General features: G+C 47.7%; 1 protein-coding gene across 4 annotated transcripts in view; it reads right to left on the reverse strand.

The window, feature by feature from the left end:
• Positions 1-24152, reverse strand: part of col18a1a (collagen type XVIII alpha 1 chain a) — a 468959-nt gene that overhangs the window by 97943 nt on the left and 346864 nt on the right. For all 4 annotated transcript variants that reach the window (XM_070876137.1, XM_070876138.1, XM_070876136.1 and 1 more), the window contains 2 exons: positions 12578-12700; positions 10527-10592 (listed from right to left, as the gene is read on the reverse strand). In XM_070876137.1, coding sequence (XP_070732238.1) covers positions 10527-10592; positions 12578-12700 — 189 coding nt within the window. The remainder of the gene's footprint in view (positions 1-10526; positions 10593-12577; positions 12701-24152) is intronic.

Genomic DNA, 24152 nt, shown 5'->3' on the forward strand with positions numbered 1-24152 from the left:
CAAGGATGATGAATGCAAGGCCATTAACACCTTGTTGGCCCTGTGGGGATGATCATCGTTTCCATTCATGCCGATTCAAAGGATACGTTTGCGAGGGCTGTGGAACAATGGGACACCACCAACGAGTGGGCAGGCGAGCTGCTAAGGCTATTAAACCTGCAAACCACCATGTTGCAGAGGAGGATCACGATGAAACAGAGCCTCAGATTGAGGAGGCAGAGGTACATGGGATACACACATTCACCACGAATTGTCCCCCGATAATGCTGAATGTTGAACTAAATGGACTCCCGGTGTCAATGGAGCTGGACATGGGCGCAAACCAGTCCATCATGGGCAAAAAGACTTTCGAAAGGTTGTGGTGCAACAAGGCCTCAAGGCCGGTCTTAACTCCAATTCGTACAAAACTAAGAACTTACACAAAAGAACTAATTCCTGTACTATAGTAAAGATCCCCTACGATGGAGCAGTGCACAAGCTACCACTCTGGGTGGTACCGGGCGATGGTCGGCAGGAGCTGGCTGGGAAAGCTACACTGGAACTGGGACGATATCCGAGCACTATCGCCCGCTGACGACACCTCGTGTGCCCAGATCTTAAACAAATTTCATTCGCTGTTAGAACCAGGCATCGGGAAATTCCAAGGAGCAAAAGTGCAGATCCACCTAATTCCGGGGGCGTGACCCATTCATCATAAGGCGAGAGCAGTACCATACATGATGAGAAAAAGGGTAGAGATCGAGCTAGACCGGCTACAAAGAGAGGGCACCATCTCACCGATCGAGTTCAGCGAGTGGGCCAGTCTTATTGTTCCAATCCTCAAGGGAGACGGCACCGTCAGAATCAGATTACAAAGTAACTATCAATCGTTTCTCCCAACAGGACCAATATCCACTACCAAAAGCCGATGACCTCTTTGCAACGCTGGCGGGAGGAAAGACATTCATGAAGCTGGATCTGACTTCAGCCTACATGACGCAGGAACTGGAGGAATCGTTGAAGGCCCTCACCTGCATCAACCCGCACAAAGGTCTTTTTGTTTATAACAGATGCCCGATCACCGGCGACGATATTCCAGAGAAACATAGAAAGTTTACTGCAGTCCCACACACCGTAGTCTTCCAGGACGACATCTTGGTCACAGGTCGGAACAGTTGAGAACCTGTAGAACCTGGAGGAGGTTCTTAGTCGACTCAACTGCGTGGGGCTCAGGTTAAAACGCTCGAAGTGCGTTTTCCTGGCGCCTGAAGTGGAGTTCCTGGGAAGAAGGATTGCGACAGACGGCATCAGTCCCACCAACGCGAAGACGGAGGCAATCGAGAATGCACCGAGGCCACAGAACGTGACGGAGCTGCGGTCATTTCTGGGACTCCTGAACTACTTTGGTAACTTCTTACTGGGTCTCAGCACCCTGCTAGAACCACTACATGTCTTACTACGAAAAGAGGGCAAATGGGTTAGGGACAAAAGCCAAGAAAATGCCTTTGTAAAAGCGAGAAAACTGTTATGCTCAAACAAATTGCTTGTGTTGTATGATCCATGTAAGCGTTTGGTACTAGCATGTGATGTGTCGTCATATGGCGTCGGGTGTGTATTGCAACATGCTAATGATTTCGGGAAACTGCAACCGGTTGCTTATGCATCCAGGAGTCTGTCTAAGGCTGAGAGAGCCTACAGCATGATTGAAAAAGAAGCGTTAGCGTGTGTCAATGGGGTAAAGAAAATGCACCAATACCTGTTTGGGCTAAAATTTGAATTGGAAACTGACTATAAGCCACTTATATCCCTGTTTTCCGAGAGTAAAGGGATAAATACCAACGCATCCCGAGATGGGCGCTCACGTTGTCGGCATACAACTATGCCATCCGCCACAGGCCAGGCACAGAAAACTGCGCCGATGCTCTCAGTAGGCTGCCATTGCCCACCACAGGGGTGGAAATGGCGCAGCCCGCAGATCTAGCCATGGTTATGGAAGCATTTGAGAGTTAGCAATCACCCGTCACTGCCCGGCAGATCAAAACCGGGACAAGCCAGGACCCCTTATTATCTCTAGTCAAAAGCTGTGTGCTTCGCGGGAGCTGGTCCAGTGTCCCAGTGGAAATGCAGGAAGAGATAAAGCCGTTCCAGCAGCGCAAAGATGAAATGTCTGTACAGTCAGACTGCCTTCTGTGGGGCAATCGAGTAGTGGTCCCCAAGAAGGACAGGGATACCTTCATCAATTACCTCCACAGTACCCACCCAGGCATCGTAATGATGAAAGCGATAGCCAGATCCCACGTGTGGTGGCCCGGTATCGATGCGGACTTAGAATCCTGCGTTCACGGATGTAATACATGCTCGCAGTTAAGCAATGTACCCAGGGAGGCGCTGCTAAGTTTATGGTCTTGGCCCTCCAAACCGTGGTCTCGGGTACACGCTGATTATGCAGGCCCGTTCTTGTGTAAAATGTTCCTTGTGGTTGTAGACGCGTACTCCAAGTGGATTGAATGGGAGATAATGTCGGCTAGCACGTCCGCTGCCACTACTGAAAGCCTGCGGGCCATGTTTGCCACTCACGGCTTACCCGATGTCCTGGTGAGCGACAATGGGCCATGTTTTACCAGTGCTGAGTTCAAAGAATTCATGACCCGTAACAGGATCAAACATGTCATATCTGCCCCGTTTAAACCAGCGTCCAATGGTCAGGCAGAGAGAGCAGTGCAAACCATCAAGCAAGGCTTGAAGAGGGCAACTGAAGGCTCACTGCAGACTCGCCTATCCTGTGTCAAGCTTAGCTACCGCACGAGACCCCACTCACTCACTGGGATTCCACCTGCTGAGCTGCTCATGAAAAGAGCACTTAAGACAAGGCTCTCGTTAGTCCACCCTGATCTACATGAACAGGTAGAGAGCAGGCGGCTTCAACAAAGTGCATACCATGATAGCGCAAATGTGTCACGCGAGATTGAAATCAATGATTCTGTATTTGTATTAAATTATGGACAAGGTCCCAAGTGGCTTCCCAGCACTGTCAAAGAGGGGAGCAGGGTGTTTCGGGTCAAACTTTCAAATGGACTCATTCACCGGAAACACTTGGACAAAATCAAACTCAGATTCACGGACTATCCTGAGCAACCCACCTTGGACCCTACCTTTTTTGATCCCCCAACATACACACCAGTGGCAACCGACACTGCGGTTGACCACGAAGCAGAACCCATTATCCACAGCAGCCCTGCAGGGCCCAACACACCAGGCAGCCCAGCAAGGCCAGCTGCACAGCAGCCCAACGAGGGCCCAACAAATGATTCAACAACACCAGCCTTCACACCGAGACGATCAACCAGGGCAAGAATGGCCCTAGATCGACTCACATTGTAAATAGTTACACTATTGACTTTGGGTGAAATGTTATATATGTGGACTTGTATTTACTCTGTACAGCCACCTGAGGACTCATTCCCTGGAGTTCCAAGGGATCCCATAATCCCTTGGGAGCACAGGTATTTAAGGAGGCTTCACAGGTTGGAGAGGCACTCTGGAGACCCGCAATAAAAGACTAAGGTCACACTTTACTTTGAGCTCACAGTATTCAGTCTGATTCTTTCTCCATACACTACAAAAAGGTTAGTGAACTTTTTTTTCAGTGATTTATGTGGCTCGGGTCCCCTGAAGGTGTTCCAATGGGGGGGGGGGGGGGGGTTTGTGTGTAAATTTTAATTTTTAGCTGTTGCCCCCTCCCTGGGCCCGACTCAATCCTCGACGGCACTTTGGTGAGGATTTCATGTGCCACCGAGATTGGGAACTTCCGTGCGCTGCCACCCAGATTCACGATATAAGTAATTTTTTTGCCGCTAGGTGGTACTGGCAGATCTTTGAGAGGAATCTTCCTGTTAAAGTACCGCCCGGTCTCTCGGTGGTCCTTTGGGCAGCACTTGGGCAGGCCTTACGTTTCACCAAGTTCAGGCCCATAAAAACTTGCAACTCAGAAGGCGGCCATTTGGCCCGTCGTTCCTGTGAAGATTGTAAACTCATACGTTATCTCTCAGAACCTCAGATACTACTCCAGTAATATCAGGAGCTCTGAAAAGGAGATCTTTGAGAGAATCGTTGTGCTTAGTTCCACATTCCGATTTTTGTCTGTAACCCTATAAGTTCCTTATCCTCAAGTACCTGTCCAACTAACTTTTAAAATTATTTATGGAATCAATTTCCACCACTTTTTCAGGTCGAGCATTCCAGATCCCACCAAATCTCTGAGTGAAAAAATTTCGCTCCTCTAAATTTTTTTCCACTGATTTTGAATCTATGACCTTTTAGTTATTGACCCACTCACCAGGGTGCATTTTTTTCCCTATTTACTCTATCAAAACCTCTCAGCTTCTTGAAAATTTCACTTCGTAACCTTCTCTGTTCCAAGGAGAGCAGTCCTAATGTTTCCAGCCTCTCCTCATAAATGAAGTCCCTCATCCTTTGTAATATCCTGGAAAATATTCTGTGTATCCTTTCTAAGGCCTTCCTGAAGTGTGGTGCCAAGAATTCTCCACAATACTCCAGCTGAGACCTAACCAGCGATTTATAAAGTTTCTAGCATGAACTCTTTGCTTTTATGTTCTGTTCCTCTATTTATAAACCCAAGAAACCCAAGTGCTTTTTTGACCACCTTATCAACTTGCCCTGTCACCTTTAAGGATTTGTGTATGTGGACAGCAAGATCTCTCTGCTCACCTACACTTTTCAAAATTGTGCTATGTATAGTATGCTGTCATCTTTCATTATTATTCCTTCCAAAGTGCATAACTTCTCACTTATCCGCATTGACCTCCATCTGCCATGCTTCTGCCCATCTCACCATCCTGTCTCTGTCACCCTGAAGCCTATAACTATCCTCATCATCATCTGTTCATTTATCACATTGCTGTTTGTAGGAGCTTGCTGTGCACAAATTGGCCACCACGTTTTCTACATTATAACAGTGACTACACTTCAAAAGTACTGTACTGGATGTAAAGTTCTTTGGGATGCCCTGAGGTCGTGAAAGGCGCTTTATAAATGCAAGTATTTATTTTTTTGCTGGAGTACTGAGAGCACAGAGCACTGGAAAAGTGGAATGGAGTGACACACATGGCAGCAAAGGCTGGGTGTATTCGGGTAAAGATTGCCCTGAAGGGTGTCGCGAGTATCTCAGAGGATAAAGAAAGAAGACTTGCATCTTGCATATATATAGGGGGAGGTGGGGAGGTGGAAAACATTTAGTCATGGTGCTGCGTCCATCATAGTATATGGGGCAGGCTTAATGAACCAGCTAATCTTTCCTGCGTCACTTTCTTATGCTCATAACACTTGCTGCCTGGAGTCTAACATGGAGAATGGCTGCTTTAGGTGAAAGCTACTTATGCTGTGGAAGGGCATCATTACTTGAGAAAAGATGCAACAGATGTGCCAGGAAGGGACAGAATGTATAAACGTAAAGGTGAATCAAAAAGTGTGGTCAAAACAGGGAAAAAATTGTAAAAAAACAAATTTAAAAGCTCCTATTTGAATGCACGTAGCATTCGTAAAAAAAATAGATGAGTTGTCGGCACAAATAGATACAAATGGGTATAAACTGATAGCCATACAGAGACGTGGTTGCCAGGTGACCAGGACAGAGAACTAAATATTATGGGGTATTTGATAATTCGGAAGGAGAGACAGAAAGGAAAAGGAGGTGGAGTAGCACTGTTACTAAAGGATGAGATCAGTGCGTTAGTGAAAAACGATATTGGCTCAGAGGATCAAGATGTTGAATCAGTTTGGGTGGAGATAAGGAATAATAAGGGGAAAAAGTCGCTGCTAGGAGTAGTCTATAGGCCCACTAACAGTAGCTACACTGTTGGACAGAGTATAAATCAAGAAATAATGGAGGTTTGTAATAAAGGAACGGCAATAATCACGGGTGATTTTAACCTTCATATTGATTGGATAAAGCAAATTGGCCAGGGTAACCTTGAGGAAGAGATCAAAGTGTATCCGGGATAGTTTCCTTGAACAGTACATTGCGGAACCAATCAGGGAGCAGGCTATCTTAGATCTGGTACTTTGTAATGAGACAGGATTAATAAATGATCTCCTAGTAAAGGATCTTCTAAGAATGAGTGACCATAACATGGTTGAATTTCAAATTCATTTGAGGGTTGAGAAAGTTGATTTTCAAACTAGTATCCCAAGCTTAAATAAAGGAGACTACAAAAGTGAACTGGGAAAATAAATTAAAGAATGGGATGGTTGATGAGCAGTGGCGGACATTTAAAATATATTCCAATATCGCAACAAAAATATATCCCAATGAGAAGGAAAGACTGTAAGAGAAGGGATAACCATCCGTGGCTAACTAAGGAAATAAGGGATGGTATCAAATTGAGAACAAGGGCATACAATATGGCCAAGGCTAGTGGGAGGCTAGAGGATTGGGAAACATTTAAAAGCCAGCAAAGAGCGACTAAAAAAATGATAAAGAGAGGGAATGTACGAAATATACAAACAGATAGTAAGAGTTTCTACAGGTACATAGAAAGGAAAAGACTGGATAAAGTAAATGTTGGTCCACTAGAGGATGAGACTGGGGAATTAATAATGGAGAACAGGGAAATGGAGAACAGAGACGTTGCACAAATATTTTGTATCGGTCTTCATGGTAGAAGACACTAAAAACGTCCCAATAGTGGATAATCAAGGGGCCAAAGGTAGGGAGGATACAATCACTATTACTAATGAAATAGTACTAGGTAAATTAATGGGACTAAAGGCGGACAAGTCCCCTGGACCTGATGGCTTCCATCCTAGGGTCTTATAAGAAGTGGCTGCAGAGATAGTGGATTCATTGGTTGTAATCTACCAAAATTCCCTGGATTCTGGGGCGGTCCCAACGGATTGTAAAACTGCAAATGTAACACCCCTATTTAAAAAAGGAGGCAGACAAAAAACAGGAAACTATAGACCGGTTAACCTAACATCTGCCGTTGGGAAAATGCTGGAGTCCATTATTAAGGAAGCAGTAGCGGGACATTTGGAAAAGCATGATTCAATTAAGCAGAGTCAGCATGGTTTTATGAAAGGGATTTATCGTGGCCCCATGACCTGCGAGAGAACAGCTCCGCAGGTCGTGCTATAAAAGAGCTGGAGCGGCGTACCTCCAGCGCGAGCTGCTCCAAGTGTGCGATGATTTTGAGATGGGCGACTGGGTGACGTCATCAAAACCCTGGTCGCCGTTTTGGAGCGTGGGCAGGAACATCGGCAGGGCCCAGGTACAGAGGAGTGGGAAGGTCATGGCGGATGAACGGTGAGTGTTTGTGGTGAGATGCGGTAATTATTTTTGGTGGAGGAGTGGTGAGAGATCGTGGCAGAGGTGCGACAGATGAGGGTACGGGGCCCAGAAGAGCCAAGGGCCAGGGGCAGTGCAGGTCTCTGCTCATCTTGGTTAATCCTTGCCACTGGACCAAGACCTAGCTCTGTCAAGCCCGTGTGGTGGCTGGTGTGCAACGGTCACCACACGTTAAAAAAATTCACGCACAGGCATCTTCCTCCCCCTCAATTGGAGTTTAGGACTGGACTAGAACATCTGGTCCTTCATCGAAACACCTGTGAACTCATGGAAACAAGTCATCCTAGTTCGAGGGACCACCTGTGATGATGATGAAAAAGAAATCATGTTTGACAAATTTGCTGGAATTCTTTGAGGATGTAACGAGCAGGGTGGATAAGGGGGAACCAGTGGATGTGGTGTATTTGGATTTCCAGAAGGTATTCGATAAGGTGCCACATAAACGGTTACTGCACAAGATAAAAGTTCACGGGGTTGGGGATAATATATTAGCATGGATAGAGGGTTGGCAAACTAACAGAAAAAAAGAGAGTCAGGATGAATGGGTAATTTTCCATTTGGCAGTGACTAGTGGGGTGTCGCAGGGGTCGGAGCTGGGTCCTCGACTATTTACAATCTATATTAATGAATTGGATGAAGGGACCGAGTGTAATGTAGCCAAGTTTGCTGATGATACAAAGATGTGTGGAAAAGCAAAGTATAACGAGGACACAAAAAATCTGCAAAGTGATATAGACAGGCTAAGTGAGTAGGCAAACATTTGGCAGATGGAGCATAATGTGGGAAAATGTGAGGTTATCCACTTTGGCAGAAAAAAAATCTAAAAGCAAATTATAATTTAAATAGAGAAAAATTGCAAAGTGCTACAGTACAGAGGGACCTGGATGTCCTTTTGCATGAAACACAAAAAGTTAGTATGCAGGTACAGCAAGTAATCAGGAAGGTAAATGGAATGTTGGCCTTTATTGCAAGAATATAAAAGCAGAGAAGTCCTGCTACAACTGTACAGGGTATTGGTAAGGCTACACCTGGAGTACTGCGTACAGTTTTGGTCTCCAAATTTAAGGAAGGATATACTTGCATTGGAGGCTGTTCAGAGAAGGTTCACTAGGTTGATTCCGGAGATGAGGTGGTTGACTTTTGAAGATAGGTTGAGTAGGCTGGGCCTATGCACATTGGAGTTCAGAAGAATGAGAGGTGATCTTATCGAAATATATAAGATAATGAGGGGGCTCTAAAAGGTGGATGCAGAGAGGATATTTCCACTCATAAGGGAAACTAAAACTAGGGGACATAGTCTCAGAATAAGGGGCCGCCCATTTAAAACTGAGATAAGGAGGAATTTCTTCTCTCAGGGGGTTGTAAATCTATAGAATTCTCTACCCCAGAGAGCTGTGGAGGCTAGATCACTGAATATATTTAAGGAGGATTTTTGAACGATAAGGGTTATGGGGAACGGGCAGGGAAGTGGAGCTGAGCCCATGATCAGATCAGCCATGATCTTATTGAATGGTGGAGCAGGCTTGAGGGGCCAACTGGCCTACTCCTGCTCCTATTTCTTATGTTCTTCTTGCGTAAATAGGAACATGTACAATTAAGCAAAAGAACATTAAGAATTGGGAGCAGGACTAGGCCATTCGTCCCTTCGAGTCTGCTCTGCCATTCAGTAAGATCATGGCTGATCTTCTACCTCAACTCCACTTTCCTGCCCATTCCCCAAATCCCTCGATTCCCTTAGTATCCCAAAATCTATTGATCTGTGTCTTGAATATATTCAATGACTGACTGAGCATCCACAGCCCTCCGGGGTAGAGAATTGCAAAAATTCACAACTCTTTGAGTGAAGAAATTCCACCTCATCACAGTCCTAAATGGCTGACCCCTTATTCTGAGACTGTGACACCTGGTGCTAGATTCCGCAGCCAGGGGAAACATCCTCCCAGCATCCACACTGTCAAACTCTTTAAGAGTTTTATATGTTTCAATGAGATCAACTCTCATTCTTCTAAACTCAAGGGAAGTCTATTCAATCTCTCCTCATAGGACACTCCCCCATCCCAAGAATCAATCTGGTGAACCTTTGTTGCACTGCCTCAAAGACAGGTACATCCTTCCTTATGTAAGGAGACCAAAACTGTATACAGTACTCCAGATGTGGTCTCACCAAGGCCCTATATAGTAAGACTTCTTTATTCTTATACTCCAATCCCTTTGTAATAATGCCAGTATATTACCCCATTAGTTTCCTAATTACTTGTTGTACCTACATATTAACTTTCAGTGATTCATGTACAAGGACACCCAGGTCCCTCTGAACACCAACATTTGCCAACCTGCCACCTTTTAAAAAATATTCTGGTTTTCTATTTTTCCTACCGAAGTGGCTAACTTTCACATTTCTCCACATTATGTTCTTGCCCACTCACTTAACCTGCCTGTATCCCTTTGCAGCTTCTTTGCATCCTCTTCACAGCTTACTTCCCCCCTAGCTTTTTATCATCAGCAAACTTGGATACATTACACTCAGTCCCCTCATCTAAGTCATTGATATAAATTGTAAAGTGTTGAGGCCCCCAGCACTGATAATTTCGGTACCCTACTAGTTACAGCCTGCAACCCGAAAATGACCCGTTTATTCCTACTCTCTGTTTTCCCATTAACCCATCCTCAATCCATGCCAGTATATTACCCCCAATCCCATGAGCCCTAATTTTATATAATAACCTCTTGTGTGGCAACATTGAATGCCTTCTGAAAATCTAAATACGCCACATTCACTGGTTCCCCCTTATTCACCCTGCTAGGTTCAACTTCAAAACACTCTAGCAGATTTGTCAAACAGGATTTCCCTTTCATAAATCTGTGCTGACTCTGCCCAATCATATTATGATTTTTTTCTCTCCCGCCTTTCTTGAATAGCGGGATTACATTTGCTATCTTCCAATCCGCAGGGTCCATTCTAACATCTAGGAAATTCTGGAAGATCAAAACCAATACATCCATTATCTCCGTAGTCACCTCTTTTAAAACACTAGGATGTAGGCTGTCAGGTGCATGCACAATGCACAACTGAGTGGCTGATGACTGCTGGTATTATTTTCGGGCGGAATGAGGTTGATAGAATCAAGAATGGCTGAAATAAATCGGTCCTGCACAGCAAGTCAGAATGGCCTTTTGTCATTACCTGAACTCCTTCTAGCCCTCGCTCTCCTGGTGGTCCTGTGACTATTGCAGATCCTTCCATGTCTTCCTGCAAAGAGAATTACAACATGTCACAATCTTCTGGGACAAACTCACTTTTAACAATAGCGCTAGCCTCACATTAATCTCAAGTGCAGTTCAGGTTGTTGTCAGCTGTGGCTCAGTGGTAGCATCTTGCCTCTGGGTTATGGGTTCAAGACCTACTCCAGAAACTTGAGCGGATAATCTAGGCTGACACTCCCAGTGCAGTGTTGAGGGAGTGCTGCACTGTCGGAAGTGCTGTCTTTCAGTTGAGATGTTAAACCAAGGCCTCTCAGGTGGAAGTAAAAGCTCCCATGGCACTATTCAAAGAAGAGCAGGAGAGTTCTCCCCGGTGCCCTGGCCAATATTTTATCCCTCAATCAACATCATTGAAATTTTATCTGGTCGTTTTCACATTGGTGTTTGTGGGATCTTGCTGTGCGCAAATTGGTTGCCACGTTTCCTAAATTACAACAGTGACTACTGTTCAAAAATATTTTATTGATTCTAAAGTGCTTTGGAACATTCTGAGGTCATGAAAAGCGCTATAGAAATGTAGGCCTAGAAAATCGGGTGGGCTGCAAACGATTTTTTGCCCAGGCGCAGCACCAATAATGACTCCCGCTAAATTCCGCGGCAGCTTAGCGGTAGCGGTAATCCATAGCACCCTGCTCTGCTGTGGCAGTGTGCCACCGTGCACAGCGCAGCATTCCGGACCCTAAATTGGGTATCGCCCCCTGAAGCGGTGCTCGGCAATGACATCGCCGGGCGGTTGCTTGCTAATTAAAGGGGAGGTATGGGCCTTTAAAAACAAAAAAATGTTGACGCTTTTTTCCTTCGCCCCATGGGCTCTTTGAATGCGAGGCCCATGCTGCACTCGGTCAGCCTGGCAACCCCACACCCCGATGGTCCATTATTAAAATGCAGAGTTTGCAGCTTGGACCCTTCCCTTTAATTAAGGTAAGAGCCCCTCCTATGCAGCAGCCCCTCCTATCGTCTGCCCCACTACTGCCCCAGAAAGGAAGTGGAGCACGTTATTTTGCGCTTCACTTCCTTTTGGGAGTGGTAAACCGAATTTCGCGAGTGGGCCGGGACCTCTGTGCTTGGTGCAAAATGTCTCGCCTCCCTGATGTTACCGCCCCCAAATGGGGTGCAACAGAATCCTTCCCTCCTCCCGCCTGCCCGCTGCCCCGGTATGGGCCAAAGCCAGCTATTCTGTATGTGTTTCTGGTTTTCAGAGAAAGTCACCACGATTTTCTTCTGCCATGGAAACACAGTTAGGCAGCCTGTTATTATGCCCTGATATTGGCATGCAGTCCTTTGGCCAACCTATCAGAAAAGCGGCCCACACACTTAACCCGACAAGGCACCTCAGCAGCAAACCGGAGGAAATGCCATCACTCCTACATGTGTGTGTGTGTGTGTGTGTGTGATGTACACTCTGCACACATTCAAGCTTCATATCAGTCATTTTCCAACAGTAATTACGAATGCAAGCATGTGGCTTTTGGCTCGCATGCTCTCAGTGACTCAGGTTGTCCCCACCAATTATACTTGGGACTTTGAACGTACATCAGTGATAGGCACCACCACTACCTAGAAGGAGAAAAGCAGCAGGTGCATTAAATGCAGTCACCTCCAAGTTCCCCTCCAAGTCACATTCCTTCATCGTCGCCGAGTCAAAATCCTGGAGCACCCCACCTAACAGCCCTGTGGTTCACCACACGGACTGCAGCGGTTCAAGAAGGTGGCTCACCACCACCTTTTCAAGGGCAATTAGGGATGGGCAATAAATGCTGGCCTTGTTAGCGACACCCATATCTCATGAATTAATTTTTAAAATGTTACTTTTTTTCCAACTTTTAACCATTCACCAAATCTCAATGGCCTTGATGTTGACCAACATTTTCATCATAAAATGGTGCAGGTTGGCATTGCAAAGTTCTGAGGTACAGAATAGTTCAGGTTATGCTATATAGAAATATAGGTTACTTTTACGGTACAAGAACTTACAAATCCAGCCCGGAGACTGAACGATGTTGGTCCAGGAGGACCTGGAGGTCCTCGGGGTCCTATTGGTCCAGGCAACCCAGCCAAGCCAGGCTGACCAGGAGGACCAACATCTCCAGAGGAACCCTGCAATGAAAAAGGAAATAAAATGTAAAGAAGAAACTTGAGAGTGAAATAATATCCGATGAGCATCAACACAACCCTTCCTGATTTTTTAAAAATCTGATTTTGGTAGCTTTTTGTATTTTATTCAAATATCGCATCAACCATAACTGAAAGTTAGGACCCTTGCCTCTGAGTCAGTAGGTTGTGGGTTCAGGTCCCACCCCAGAGACTTGACCCAGGCTGACACTGCCAGTGCAGTACTGAGGGAGTGCTGCACTGTTGGAGGTGCCATCTTTCAGATGAAACATTGAACTGAGGGCCCATCTGCCCTCTCAGGTGGACTATTTCGAAAATCGGGAGAGTGAAACTGACCACAAATTAGGATTAAAAAATCTTGTTAGCACAGGCATGCAACTGGCAGTAAAACGTTTATTGCACTTCAGCAAATAGAACACTGCAACAGCAAACACACTCAGTCCTTGCCTAGAAAAGTACACCATGCATCTCCTTATAAAATCACTCATGGGGGAGATATGTCAAAAAACAACTCACCACTGGTTAGAAAATGCATAGATGTTGCTCCATCCACAGTGCGGTATAACAACACAGGACAAAAATAAAGTCATCAGACTCACTTCTAATATCGGTACGTGACAGGCGGGTGGTCCGTACCCCTGGGGCCTACCCACCTTTCCCCGAATTTTCCTGGGCCACAACAACCCTCTCCACTTTGCCACATTTTCCATGCCCTCCCCTTCTGCTATTCTGCTGTGACTATTTGCACCTCCTCTGGACCCATTTTTTGTTTCTTTTTTTTAACCTCCTTTTGCCTTGCACCATCATCTCTTTTGTCATTTAATCACTCCTGCCCTCCACTCTATTGCAGAATTTTCCCATTTATTCATTTCCAAACCCCCTTTTCTCTGGCTCTGTATTTACTTTTACTGTTCATCTCCAACATCTTGCCAGTTCTGATAAAAGGTCATCGACCTGAAACATTAACTCTGTTTCTCTCTCCACAGATGCTGCCACCTAACCTGTCAATTGTTTTTAAGCATGTTTTTATTTCACTTCCAAAATGTTATTCCACTTACGGTTCAAAATAAAACATTTTAATCCTGCACAATTTTGATTTCTAATATGGACGCTGAACTCTCTCCCAGACCGAGGTAGAGCGCCTCCTGCAGGCTCAGCTTATACTGCTCCCCTTTAGGAGCCTTAGACAGTAGAACCAGTGCGTAAGGGCGAGGCTGGAGCTACCTGAAGCGACAGTCACTGTAACGTGACGTACTGAAATTTACTCCTTAATCCTCTGCGCCTCTCTTTTCTCCTTTAAGACACTCCTTAAAACCTACCTCTGACCAACATCTGCCCTAGTATCTCCTTATGTGGCTCAGTGTCAAATTTTGTTTCAAGGGGGTCAAGGGTTATGGGGAACAGGCAGGAAAATGGAGTTGAGGCCAAGATCAAATCGGCTATAATCTTATACAATGGCTGAGCAAGCTCGAGGAGCCAAATGGCCTACCCCGCTCCTATTTCTTATGTTCTTATAACGCTCCTGTGAAGCACCTTGGGACGTTTTACTACATTAAAGGCGTATGTTGTTGTTGTTGATCAAGTTGCCCACTGTGAAAGTAGGTATTTGCGAGGGAGCACCGCAATGCACAAGCACAACTAGATTAGGCAAAGTTCATTTGGATTCGGTATTACAAGAAAAGGAGCTATTGATAGTGTTATGTTCATGTTAAAGTAATGTGTCTAAGTACTGTTGACGTGAGTAAGTGTGACCTTAGTTCCTTTATTCTAATTCCAGAGTGTCAGTATATCATGGGAGGCCTGCTTATATACAGTGCTCCCAATGGATGTTGGGATCCCTTGGGACTCCAACAGGTATGCCCTCTGGTGGCGGTATAATACTCGTTACATAGGGTTGCATATATAACATCACTCCCTCCCAAAGTCAATGCTACAGGGTGAGACGATCTGGGGCCTTTCACTTCTTAGTCGATCGTCTCGGTACAAATGCAGGTGTGGGTGAGTTGGTTGGTTCTTCGCTGGGCTGCTGTGCAGCTGGCTTGTTGGGCTGCTGGGGATGGTGAGTTCAGCTTTGTGGTCAACCGTGATGTCGGTTGCCACTTGTGTGTGTGTCGGAGGGTCGAAGTTGGTGGTGACCTCTTCGGGTTGCTCGTGGCTGTTTGTCAATCGCAGTTTGGTTTGGTCCAAATGCTTTCTGCAAGTTAGTCCATTTGCGAGTTTGACCTGAAACACCCTACTCCCTTCCTTTAGCTATGACAGTGCCAGCAAGCCATTTGGGACCATGTCCATAGTTGAGTGCAAATACAGGGTCATTGACGTCAATATCGCGTGACAAATTTGCTCGATCATGGTACATGCTTTGTTGATGCCGCCTGTCCTCGACATGATCATGGAGATCAGGGTGGGCAAGAGAGAGCCTTGTTTTGAGCGCCTTTTTCATGAGCAGCTCAGCTGGGGGAACCCCGGTGAGCGAGTGGGGTCTGGTGTGGTAGCTGAGCAGGACTCGGGACAGGCGGGTCTGCAGGGAGCCTTCCGACACTCCGCTTCCATTGAGGGGTGGTAAGGCCAATTCTGCGGTGGGAGCAGGACTTCCACGCTGGGGGCTAAAATTCCCTGCCCCAGAAGGTTACTGCCCCCAAGATGGGAGCCTGTGCAGGGAGGCAGAGGGAAGATGAGGGGAGACGGGGGCGGGGGATGGAGGGGAGAGTGGTGGAGGGGAGAGTGGTGGAGGTGGAGGGGTGGAGAAATCCAGGGAGGGGGACAGGAGGGGCCACATTGCAGCGGAGGTCTGGGGGGTTGAAGTGTGTTGGAGGGGCGGGCCTGGGGGCTCTGTGCCTCGGTGCGGGGAGTGTTCGGAGTGGGGTGGACGGGTTGACTGCGCAGATGGCGGTTGGTGGATGTGGTGTGGTTGGCGTCGCGGGGCCGTGGCTCCGGGGTGGCCGGGGCTGGGGGCTCGACATCCGGGGGTGGTCGGCATTTGGGAAGGATTCTGACGGGACGGGGCGGGTTGGATGCGGGGGGAGTGTTCCTGATGTTGGGTGGGTCCGGAGCTTGGGGGGGGGCACGCTCTTGGGATGGGGGGTGGGCTGTTTGGGGCTGGGATTGGGAGAGACTTCTTCACTTGGGGAGTTGTTGGCCTGTGGGGTTCCCTGCCGCGGAGAGTTGTTGATGCCAGTTCATTGGATGTGTTCGGGAGGGAGTTGGATGTGGTCCTTGCGGCTGGGGGGGGGGGGGGGGGTCGAGGGGGCATGGGGGGGAGGTGCTGGGGTGGGTGATCAGCCATGATCTTGTTGAATGGCGGTGCAGGCTAGAAGGGCCGAATGGCCTACTCCTGCACCTATTTTCTATGTTTCTATGACACGCGTTTCAAGCTTTGCTTGATGGTTTGGACTGCCCGTTCTGCCTGGCCATTGGATGCGGGCTTGAACGGGGCAGATGTGACGTGCTTGATCCTATTGCGGATTATGAATTCCTTGAATTCAGCACTGGTGAAGCACGGCCCATTGTCGCTGATGAGGGCATCAGGCAGGCTGTGCGTGGCAAACATGGCTCATAGGCTTTCGATGGTGGTAGTGGACGTGCTTGCAGACATTATTTCACACTCAATCCATTTTGAATAAGCATCCACAACAACCAAAAATATTTTGCCTAGAAACAGGCCAGCAAAGTAAACGTGGATCCTAGACCGCAGTTTGGAGGGCCATGACCACAAACTTAGCGGTGCCTCCCTGGGTGCATTGCTCAGTTTAGAGCAAGTGTTGCATTGGCGCATGCAAGACTCCAAATCTGAGTCGATGCTGGGCCACCACACATAGGATCTGGCTACAGCTTTCATCATCACTATGCCTGGATGGGTAGTGTGTAGGTCGCATATGAATGTTTCCCTGCCTTTTTTAGGCAAAACCACGCGATTATCCCACAAAAGACAATCCGCCTGTATGGACATTTCGTCTTTGCGCTGCTGGAACGGCTTGATCTCTTCATGCATCTCTGCTGGGACGCTGGACCAGCTCCCATGGAGGACACAGTTTTTTACCAGGGACAGTGAAGAATCCTGGCTGGTCCAGGTCCTGATCTGGCGGGCCGTGATGGGTGACTTTTCGTTTCCAAATGCATCCATCACCAAGAGCAAGTCTGCAGGCTTTGCCATTTCCACCCCAGTGGTGGGCAATGGTAGCCGACTGAGAGAATCAGCGCAGTTCTGTGCCCGGTCTGTGGTGGATTACATAGTTATATGCAGACAGCGTGAGCGCCCATCTTTGGATGCGAGCAGAGGCATTGGTATTAATCCCTTTGCTCTCTGAGAATAGTGATATGAGCGGCTTGTGGTCAGTTTTTAACTCAAACTTAAGACCAAACAAATACTGGTGCATTTTTTTTACCCCGTATACACATGCCAGAGCTTCTTTTTCAATCATGCTGTAGGCCCTTTTGGCCTTGGACAAACTCCTGGATGCATAGGCGACCGGTTGCAGTGTTCCCGATTCATTTGCTTGTTGTAACACACACCCGACCCCATATGAAGACACATCGCAAGCTAGCACTAAATGTTTACATGGGTCATACAGAGCAAGCAGTTTTTTGGAACATAACAGATTTCTGGCTTTCTCAAAAGCAGCCTCTTGTGATTTCTCCCATACTCAGTCATTTCCCTTGCGCAGCAACACATGTAGGGGTTCTAGCAAGGTGCTTAACCCAGGTAGGAAATTACCAAAATAATTGAGGAGTCCCAGGAACGACCGCAGCTCCATCACGTTCTGTGGTCTCGGCGCGTTCTTGATGGCCTCCGTCTTGGCGTCGGTGGGTCTGATGCCGTCTGCCGCGATTCTTCTCCCAAAGGACTCAACCTTTGGCGCCGGGAAAACACACTTCGAGCGTTTCAACCTGAGTCCCACACGATCTAGCCGACTTAGAACCTTTTCCAGGCTCTTCAAGTGTTCAATGGTGTCCTGACCTGTGATCAATATGTCATCCTGGAAAACTACGGTGCGCAGAACTGACTTTAGCAAGCTCTCCATGTTCCTTTGAAAAATAGCCACGGCCGATCGAATCCCAAACGGGCATCTATTGTAGATGAACACAAGACCTTTGTGCGTGTTGATGCAGGTGAGGCATTTCGAAGATTCTGCCAGCTCCTGCATCATGTAGGCCGAGGTCAGGTCCAACTTGGTGAACGTCTTTCCTCCTGCCAGGGTCGCAAATAGGTCGCCTGCCTTGAGTAGCAGGTACTGGTCCTGCAGCGAAAAATGGTTAATCGTTACTTTATAGTTCCCACAAATTCTGACCGTGCCATCGCCCTTAAGGACCAGAACAATTGGACTGGCCCACTCGTTGAACACCGATGCGATGATGCCTTCTCGCTGCAGCCTGTCCAGCTCGATCTCCACTTTCTCTCGCATCATGTATGGCACCGCCCGTGCCTTGTGGTGGATAGGTCATGTACCGGGAACCAAGTGGATTCTGCACCTTCGTCCCCGAGAAACTTCCGATGCCTGGCTCAAACAACGACGGAAACTTGCTCAGAACTTGGGCACATGAGGCGTTGTCGACGGACGAGAGCGCTTGGATGTCATCCCAGTTCCAGTGGATTTTCCTCAGCCAGCTTCTGCCGAACAGTGTGGGGCCATCCCCTGGTACAATCCATAGTGGGAGTTCGTGCACTGCTCCATCATAGGAGACTTTTACTGCTGCGCTGCCAATTACAGGGATCAGCTCTTTAGTGTAAGTTCTTAGCTTGGTATTGTTAATGGCATTGGCAACCTGTATCACAACACCACCAGAGGGCCTACCTGTTGGAGTCCCAACAAGTATGCAGGCCTCCCACGTGGTACCTGAACTCTGGAGTCTAATTAAAGGAGCTAAGGTCACACTTACTCATTGCTCACAGTGCTCAGTTTCATCCGTTATCATGAGCGTAACAATTGGCGACGAGTTAACGAACAACCGCGTGAAAATGCAAAGAACAGTTGGTATCCTGGAGAAGTTCTCGGAAGGGGACGATTGGGAGGCCTTCATGGAGAGACTCGACCAATACTTCGTGGCCAACGAGCTGGAAAGGGACGAGAACGCTGCCAAACGAAGGGCGATCCTCCTTACCGTCTATGGGGCAACAATCTATGGCCTCATGAAGAATCTTCTAGCTCCGGTAAAACCAACAACCAAATCCTATGAAGAATTGTGTATGCTGGTCCGGGAGCATCTAATCCTAAGGAAAGCGTTTTGATGGCGAAGTATTGGTTCTACACGTGTCAACGGGCGGAGGGCCAGGAAGTGGCGAGCTACAATGCCGAACTAAGCCGCCTCCCAGGACATTGCGAATTCGTTGGATACCTTGAACAAATGCTGAGAGACTTTTTTGTGCTTGGCATTGGCCATGAGGTAATCCTTTGCAAACCATTGACTGTTGAAACACCGAATCTGAGCAAAGTCATAACGATAGCCCAGGCATTTACGTCCACCAGCGATAACACAAAACAAATTTCGCAGAGTAAAGAAGTTTCGGCCAGTACTGTGCACAAAGTAACATCGTTTTCGAGCAGGAATATACATGGCAGAACGTACACGCCGGCTGTTGAACGACCTCAGATGACCCAGAGTCCGCCATCAATTGTTAATGCGAGGCAGTTAACACCTTGTTGGCCTTGTGGAGGTGATCATCGGGCCCATCAATGCTGCTTCATGCACTATGCGTGCATTGGCTGCAGAACAATGGGACACCTCCAGCGAATGTGCAGGCGAGCTGCAAACCCTGCAAACCACCATGTTGCAGAGGAAGATCGATCCATGGTGGACCAGGCTGAACTAGAGTCTCGAACCAAGGAGGCAGAAGTGTACGGGGTACACACCTTCACCACAAAATGTCCATCAATAATGTTAAAAGTTGAACTGAACGGAATTCTAGTATCCATGGAACTGGACACGGGTGCGAGTCAGTCCATAATGAGCAAAAAAAGCCTTCGATAGGCTGTGGTGCAACAAGGCACACAGGCCCAAGCTCAGCCCCATTCATACCTAGCTAAGAACTTACATCAAAGAACTGATCCCTGCAATTGGCAGCGCAGAAGTCAAAGGCTCCTATGATGGAGCAGTGCATGAACTCCCAGTATGGATCGTGCCAGGGGATGGCCCCACACTGTTTGGCAGAGGCTAGCTGGGAAAAATCTGCTGGAACTGGGACGACATCCGAGCACTTTCATCCGTCGACGATGCCTCATGTGCCCAGGTTCTGAGTAGATTTCCATCGTTGTTCGAGCCAGGCATTGGAAGTTTCTCCGGGGCAGATCCACTTGGTTCCCGGTACACGACCCATCCACCACAAGGCATGGGTGGTACCCTACATGATGCGTGAGAAAGTGGAAATTGAGCTGGACAGGCTGCAGCGAAAAGGCATCATCGCGCCGGTGGAATTCAACGAGTGGGCCAGTCCGATTGTCCCGGTACTCAAAGGTGACGGCACGGTCAGAATTTGTGGGGACTATAAAGAAACGATTAACCGTTTTTCGCTACAGGACCAGTATCCACTACCCAAGGCAGACGACCTATTTACGATCCTGGTTGGTGGAAAGACGTTCACCAAATTGGACCTGACCTTGCCCTACATGACGCAGGAGCTGGAGGAATCTTTGAAAGGCCTCACCTGCATCAACATACACAAAGGTCTGCTCATCTACAATAGATGGCCCGTTCAGGATTTGTTCAGCCACGGCAATTTTCCAACGGAACATGCAGAGTCTGTTAAAGTCGGTTCCACGTACCGTGGTTTTCCAGGACGACATACTGGTCACAGGTCGGGACACCATCGAACACTTGAAGAATCTGGAAGAGTTCTAAGTCAGCTAGATCGTGTGGGACTCAGGTTGAAACACTCGAAGTATGCTTTCCTGGCGTCAGAGGTAAAGTTCTTAGGGAGAAGAATCGCAGCAGAGAGCATCAGACCCACCGATGCCAAGACGGAGACCATCAAGATCGCGCCGAGACCACAGAACGTGACGGAGCTGCGATCGTTCCTGGGACTCCTCAACTATTTTGGTAATTTCCTACCCGGATTAAGCACCTTGCTAGAACCTCTATATGTGCTACTGCGCAAGGGAGGCGACTGGGTATGGGGGAAATCACAAGAGGCTGCCTTTGAGAAATCTGTTATGTTCAAACAAACTACTTGCTCTGTATGACCCATGTAAACGATTATTGCTAGCTTGTGATGTGTCGTCATACGGGGTCGGGTGTGTGTTACAACAGGCTAACGAATCGGGGATTTTGCAATCGGTCGCTTATGCGTCCAGGAGTCTGTCCAAGGTCGAAAGGGCTTACAGCATGATTGAAAAAGAAGCTCTGGCGTGCATTTATGGGGTGAAAAAAATGCACCAGTTTTATTTGGTCTCAAGTTTGAGCTTGAAACCAACCATAAGCTGCTCATATCGCTATTCTCAGAGAGAAAAGGGATTAACACCAATGCCTCTGCCTGCATCCAAAGATGGGCGCTCACGCTGTCTGCATATAACTATGTAATCCGCCACAGACAGGGCACAGAGAACTGCGCTGATGCTCTCAGTCGGCTACCATTGCCCACCACCGGGGTGGAAATGGCACAGCTTGCAGACTTGCTCATGGTAATGGATGCATTCAAAAATAAAAAGTCACCCGTTACGGCCCGCCAGATCAGGACCTGGACCAGCCAGGGTCCTTTACTGTACCTGGTAAAAAACTGTGTCCTCCATGGGACCTGGTCCAGCGTCCCAGCGGAGCTGCAGGAAGAGATTAAACCGTTCCACAGGCGCAAAGCCGAAATGTCCTTACAGGCGGACTGTCTTTTGTGGGGTAATCGCGTGGTCTTGCCCAAGACAGGCAAAGAAACGTTCATACGTGACCTACACAGCATCCACCCAGGCATTGTAATGATGAAAGCCATAGCCAGATCCCATGTGTGGTGGCCCGGCATCGGCTCAGATTTAGAGTCATGCGTGCGCCAGTGCAACACTTGCTCTCAACTGAGCAATGCACCCAGAGAGGCACCGCTAAGTTTGTGGTCATGGCCCTCCAAACCATGGTCTAGGATCCACGTTGACTATGCAGGCCCATTTGTCGGCAAAATATTCTTGGTTGTTGTGGATGCTTATTCAAAATGGATTGAAGGTGTAATAATGTCTGTAAGCATGTCCATCGCCACCATCGAAAGCCTACGAGCCATGTTTGCCAGACACGGCCTGCCTGATGTCCTAGTCAGCGACAATGGGCCGTGTTTCACCAATGTTGAATTCAAGGAATTCATGACCCGCAATGGGATCAAGCACGTCACATCTGCCCCGTTCAAGCCCGCATCCAATGGCCAGGCAGAACGGGCAGTCCAAACCATCAAACAAAGCTTGAAACGCGTGTCGAAAGGCTCCCTGCAGACCCGACTGTCTTGAGTTCTGCTCAGCTACCGCACTCGCCACCAGACCCCACTCGCTCACCGGGGTTCCCCCAGCTGAGCTGCTCATGAAAAAGGCGCTCAAAACAAGGCTCTCTCTTGATCACCCTGATCTCCATGATCACGTGGAGGGTGGGCGGCATCAACAAAGCATGTACCGTGATCGCGCAAATTTGTCACGCGATATTGAGGTCAATGACCCTGTGTTTGTACTCAATTATGGACATGGTCCCAAATGGCTCGCTGGCATGGTCATAGCCAAAGAAGGGATTAGGGTGCTTCAGGTCAAATTGGCCAATGGACCAATGTACAGAAAGCATTTGGACCAAACCAAATTGCGGTTCACTAATAGCTATGAGCAACCCGAAGAGTACACCACCAACTTTGACCCTCCAACATACATACAAGTGGCAACCGACATCACGGTTGACCACGAAGCTGAACTCAGCATCCCCAGCAGCTCGGCAAGGCCAGCTGCCCAGCAACCCAGTGAAGAACCAACCAACTTACCCACACCTGCTTTTGTACCGAGACGATCTACAAGGGAGTGAAAAGCCCCAGATCACCCTGTAAATAAGTGTACTATTGACTTTACAAGGGAGTGATGTTATGTATTTAACCCTTGGCAACCTGTATCACACCACCACCAGAGGGCCTACCTCCCTTGGGAGCACTGTATATAAGCAGGCCTCCCACGCCTGCACTCTGGAGTCTAATTAATGGAGCTAAGGTCACACTTACTCATTCATCACAGTACTCAGTTTCATCCTTTATCATGAATGTTATACGTATGAATGGGTCTAAGCTTGGGCCTGTGAGCCTTGTTGCACCACAGCCTGTTGAAGGCCTTTTTGCTCATGACAGACTGACTCGCACCCGTGTCCAGTTCCATAGATACTGAAATTCCATCCAGTTCAACTTTTAATATGATCGGTGGACATTTCGTGATGAAGGTGTGTACTCTGTACTCTTCTGCCTCCTTGGTTCGAGTCCCTAGTTCAGTTTGATCCGCCATGGATCCATCTTCCTCTGCAACGTGGTGGTTTGCAGGGTTTTCAGCTCATCTGCACATTCACTGGAGGTGTCCCATTGTTCCACAGCCTTTGCACGCATAGTGTTTGAAGTGGCATTGATGGGCTCGATGATCACCTCCGCAGCGCCAACAAGGTGTTAATTGCCTCGCATTAACGTTTGATGGTGGACTTTGGGTCATCTGAGGTCATGCAGCTGCAGGCGTGTATGTTCTGCCATATGCATTCCTGCCTGAAAATGACGTTGCTGTCTGTACAGTACTTACCGAAACATCTTTATGCTGCAAAGTTTGTTTGGTGTTATCGCTGGTGGACATAAATGCCTGGGCTATCGTTATGGCTTTGTTGACGTTCAGTGTTTCAACAATCAATAGTTTGCGAAGGATAATGCCAAGCACAAAAAAGTCTCTTAGCATTTACTCCAGGAATCCATCAAATTCGCAATGACTTGCAAGACGCCTTGGTTCGGCGACGTAGATCGCCACTTCCTGGCCTTCAGACTGTTGACATGTAAAATCGATACCTTGCCATCAGAACGCTCTCCTTTGGATTTAGGTGCTTCCGGACCAGCGTACACAATTCTTCATACGATTTGATTGTTGGTTTCACCGGAGCAAGAAGAATCTTCATGTGGCCATAGGTTGTTGCCTCACAGACGGTGAGGAGGATCACCCTTTGTTTGGCAGCGTTCTCGTCCCCTTCCAGCTCGTTGGCCACGAAATATTGGTTGAGTTGTTCCACGAAGGCCTCCCAATCGTCCCCTTCTGAGAATTTCTCCAGGCTACCAACAGTTCTCTGCATTTTCGCGTGATGGTTCGTTATCTTGTCGCCAGTTGTTATGTTCATATTAAAGTAATGTAATTGAGTACTGTGGATGTGAGTAAGTGTGACCTTAGTTCCTTTATTCTAACTCCAGACGGTATGGGATGCTTGCTTATATACAGCTCCCAAGGGATGCTGGGATCCCTTGGGACTCCAACAGGTAAGCCCTCTTGTC

Source organism: Pristiophorus japonicus, chromosome 3, assembly GCF_044704955.1.
Source record: "Pristiophorus japonicus isolate sPriJap1 chromosome 3, sPriJap1.hap1, whole genome shotgun sequence".
Lineage (NCBI taxonomy): Eukaryota > Metazoa > Chordata > Chondrichthyes > Pristiophoridae > Pristiophorus > Pristiophorus japonicus.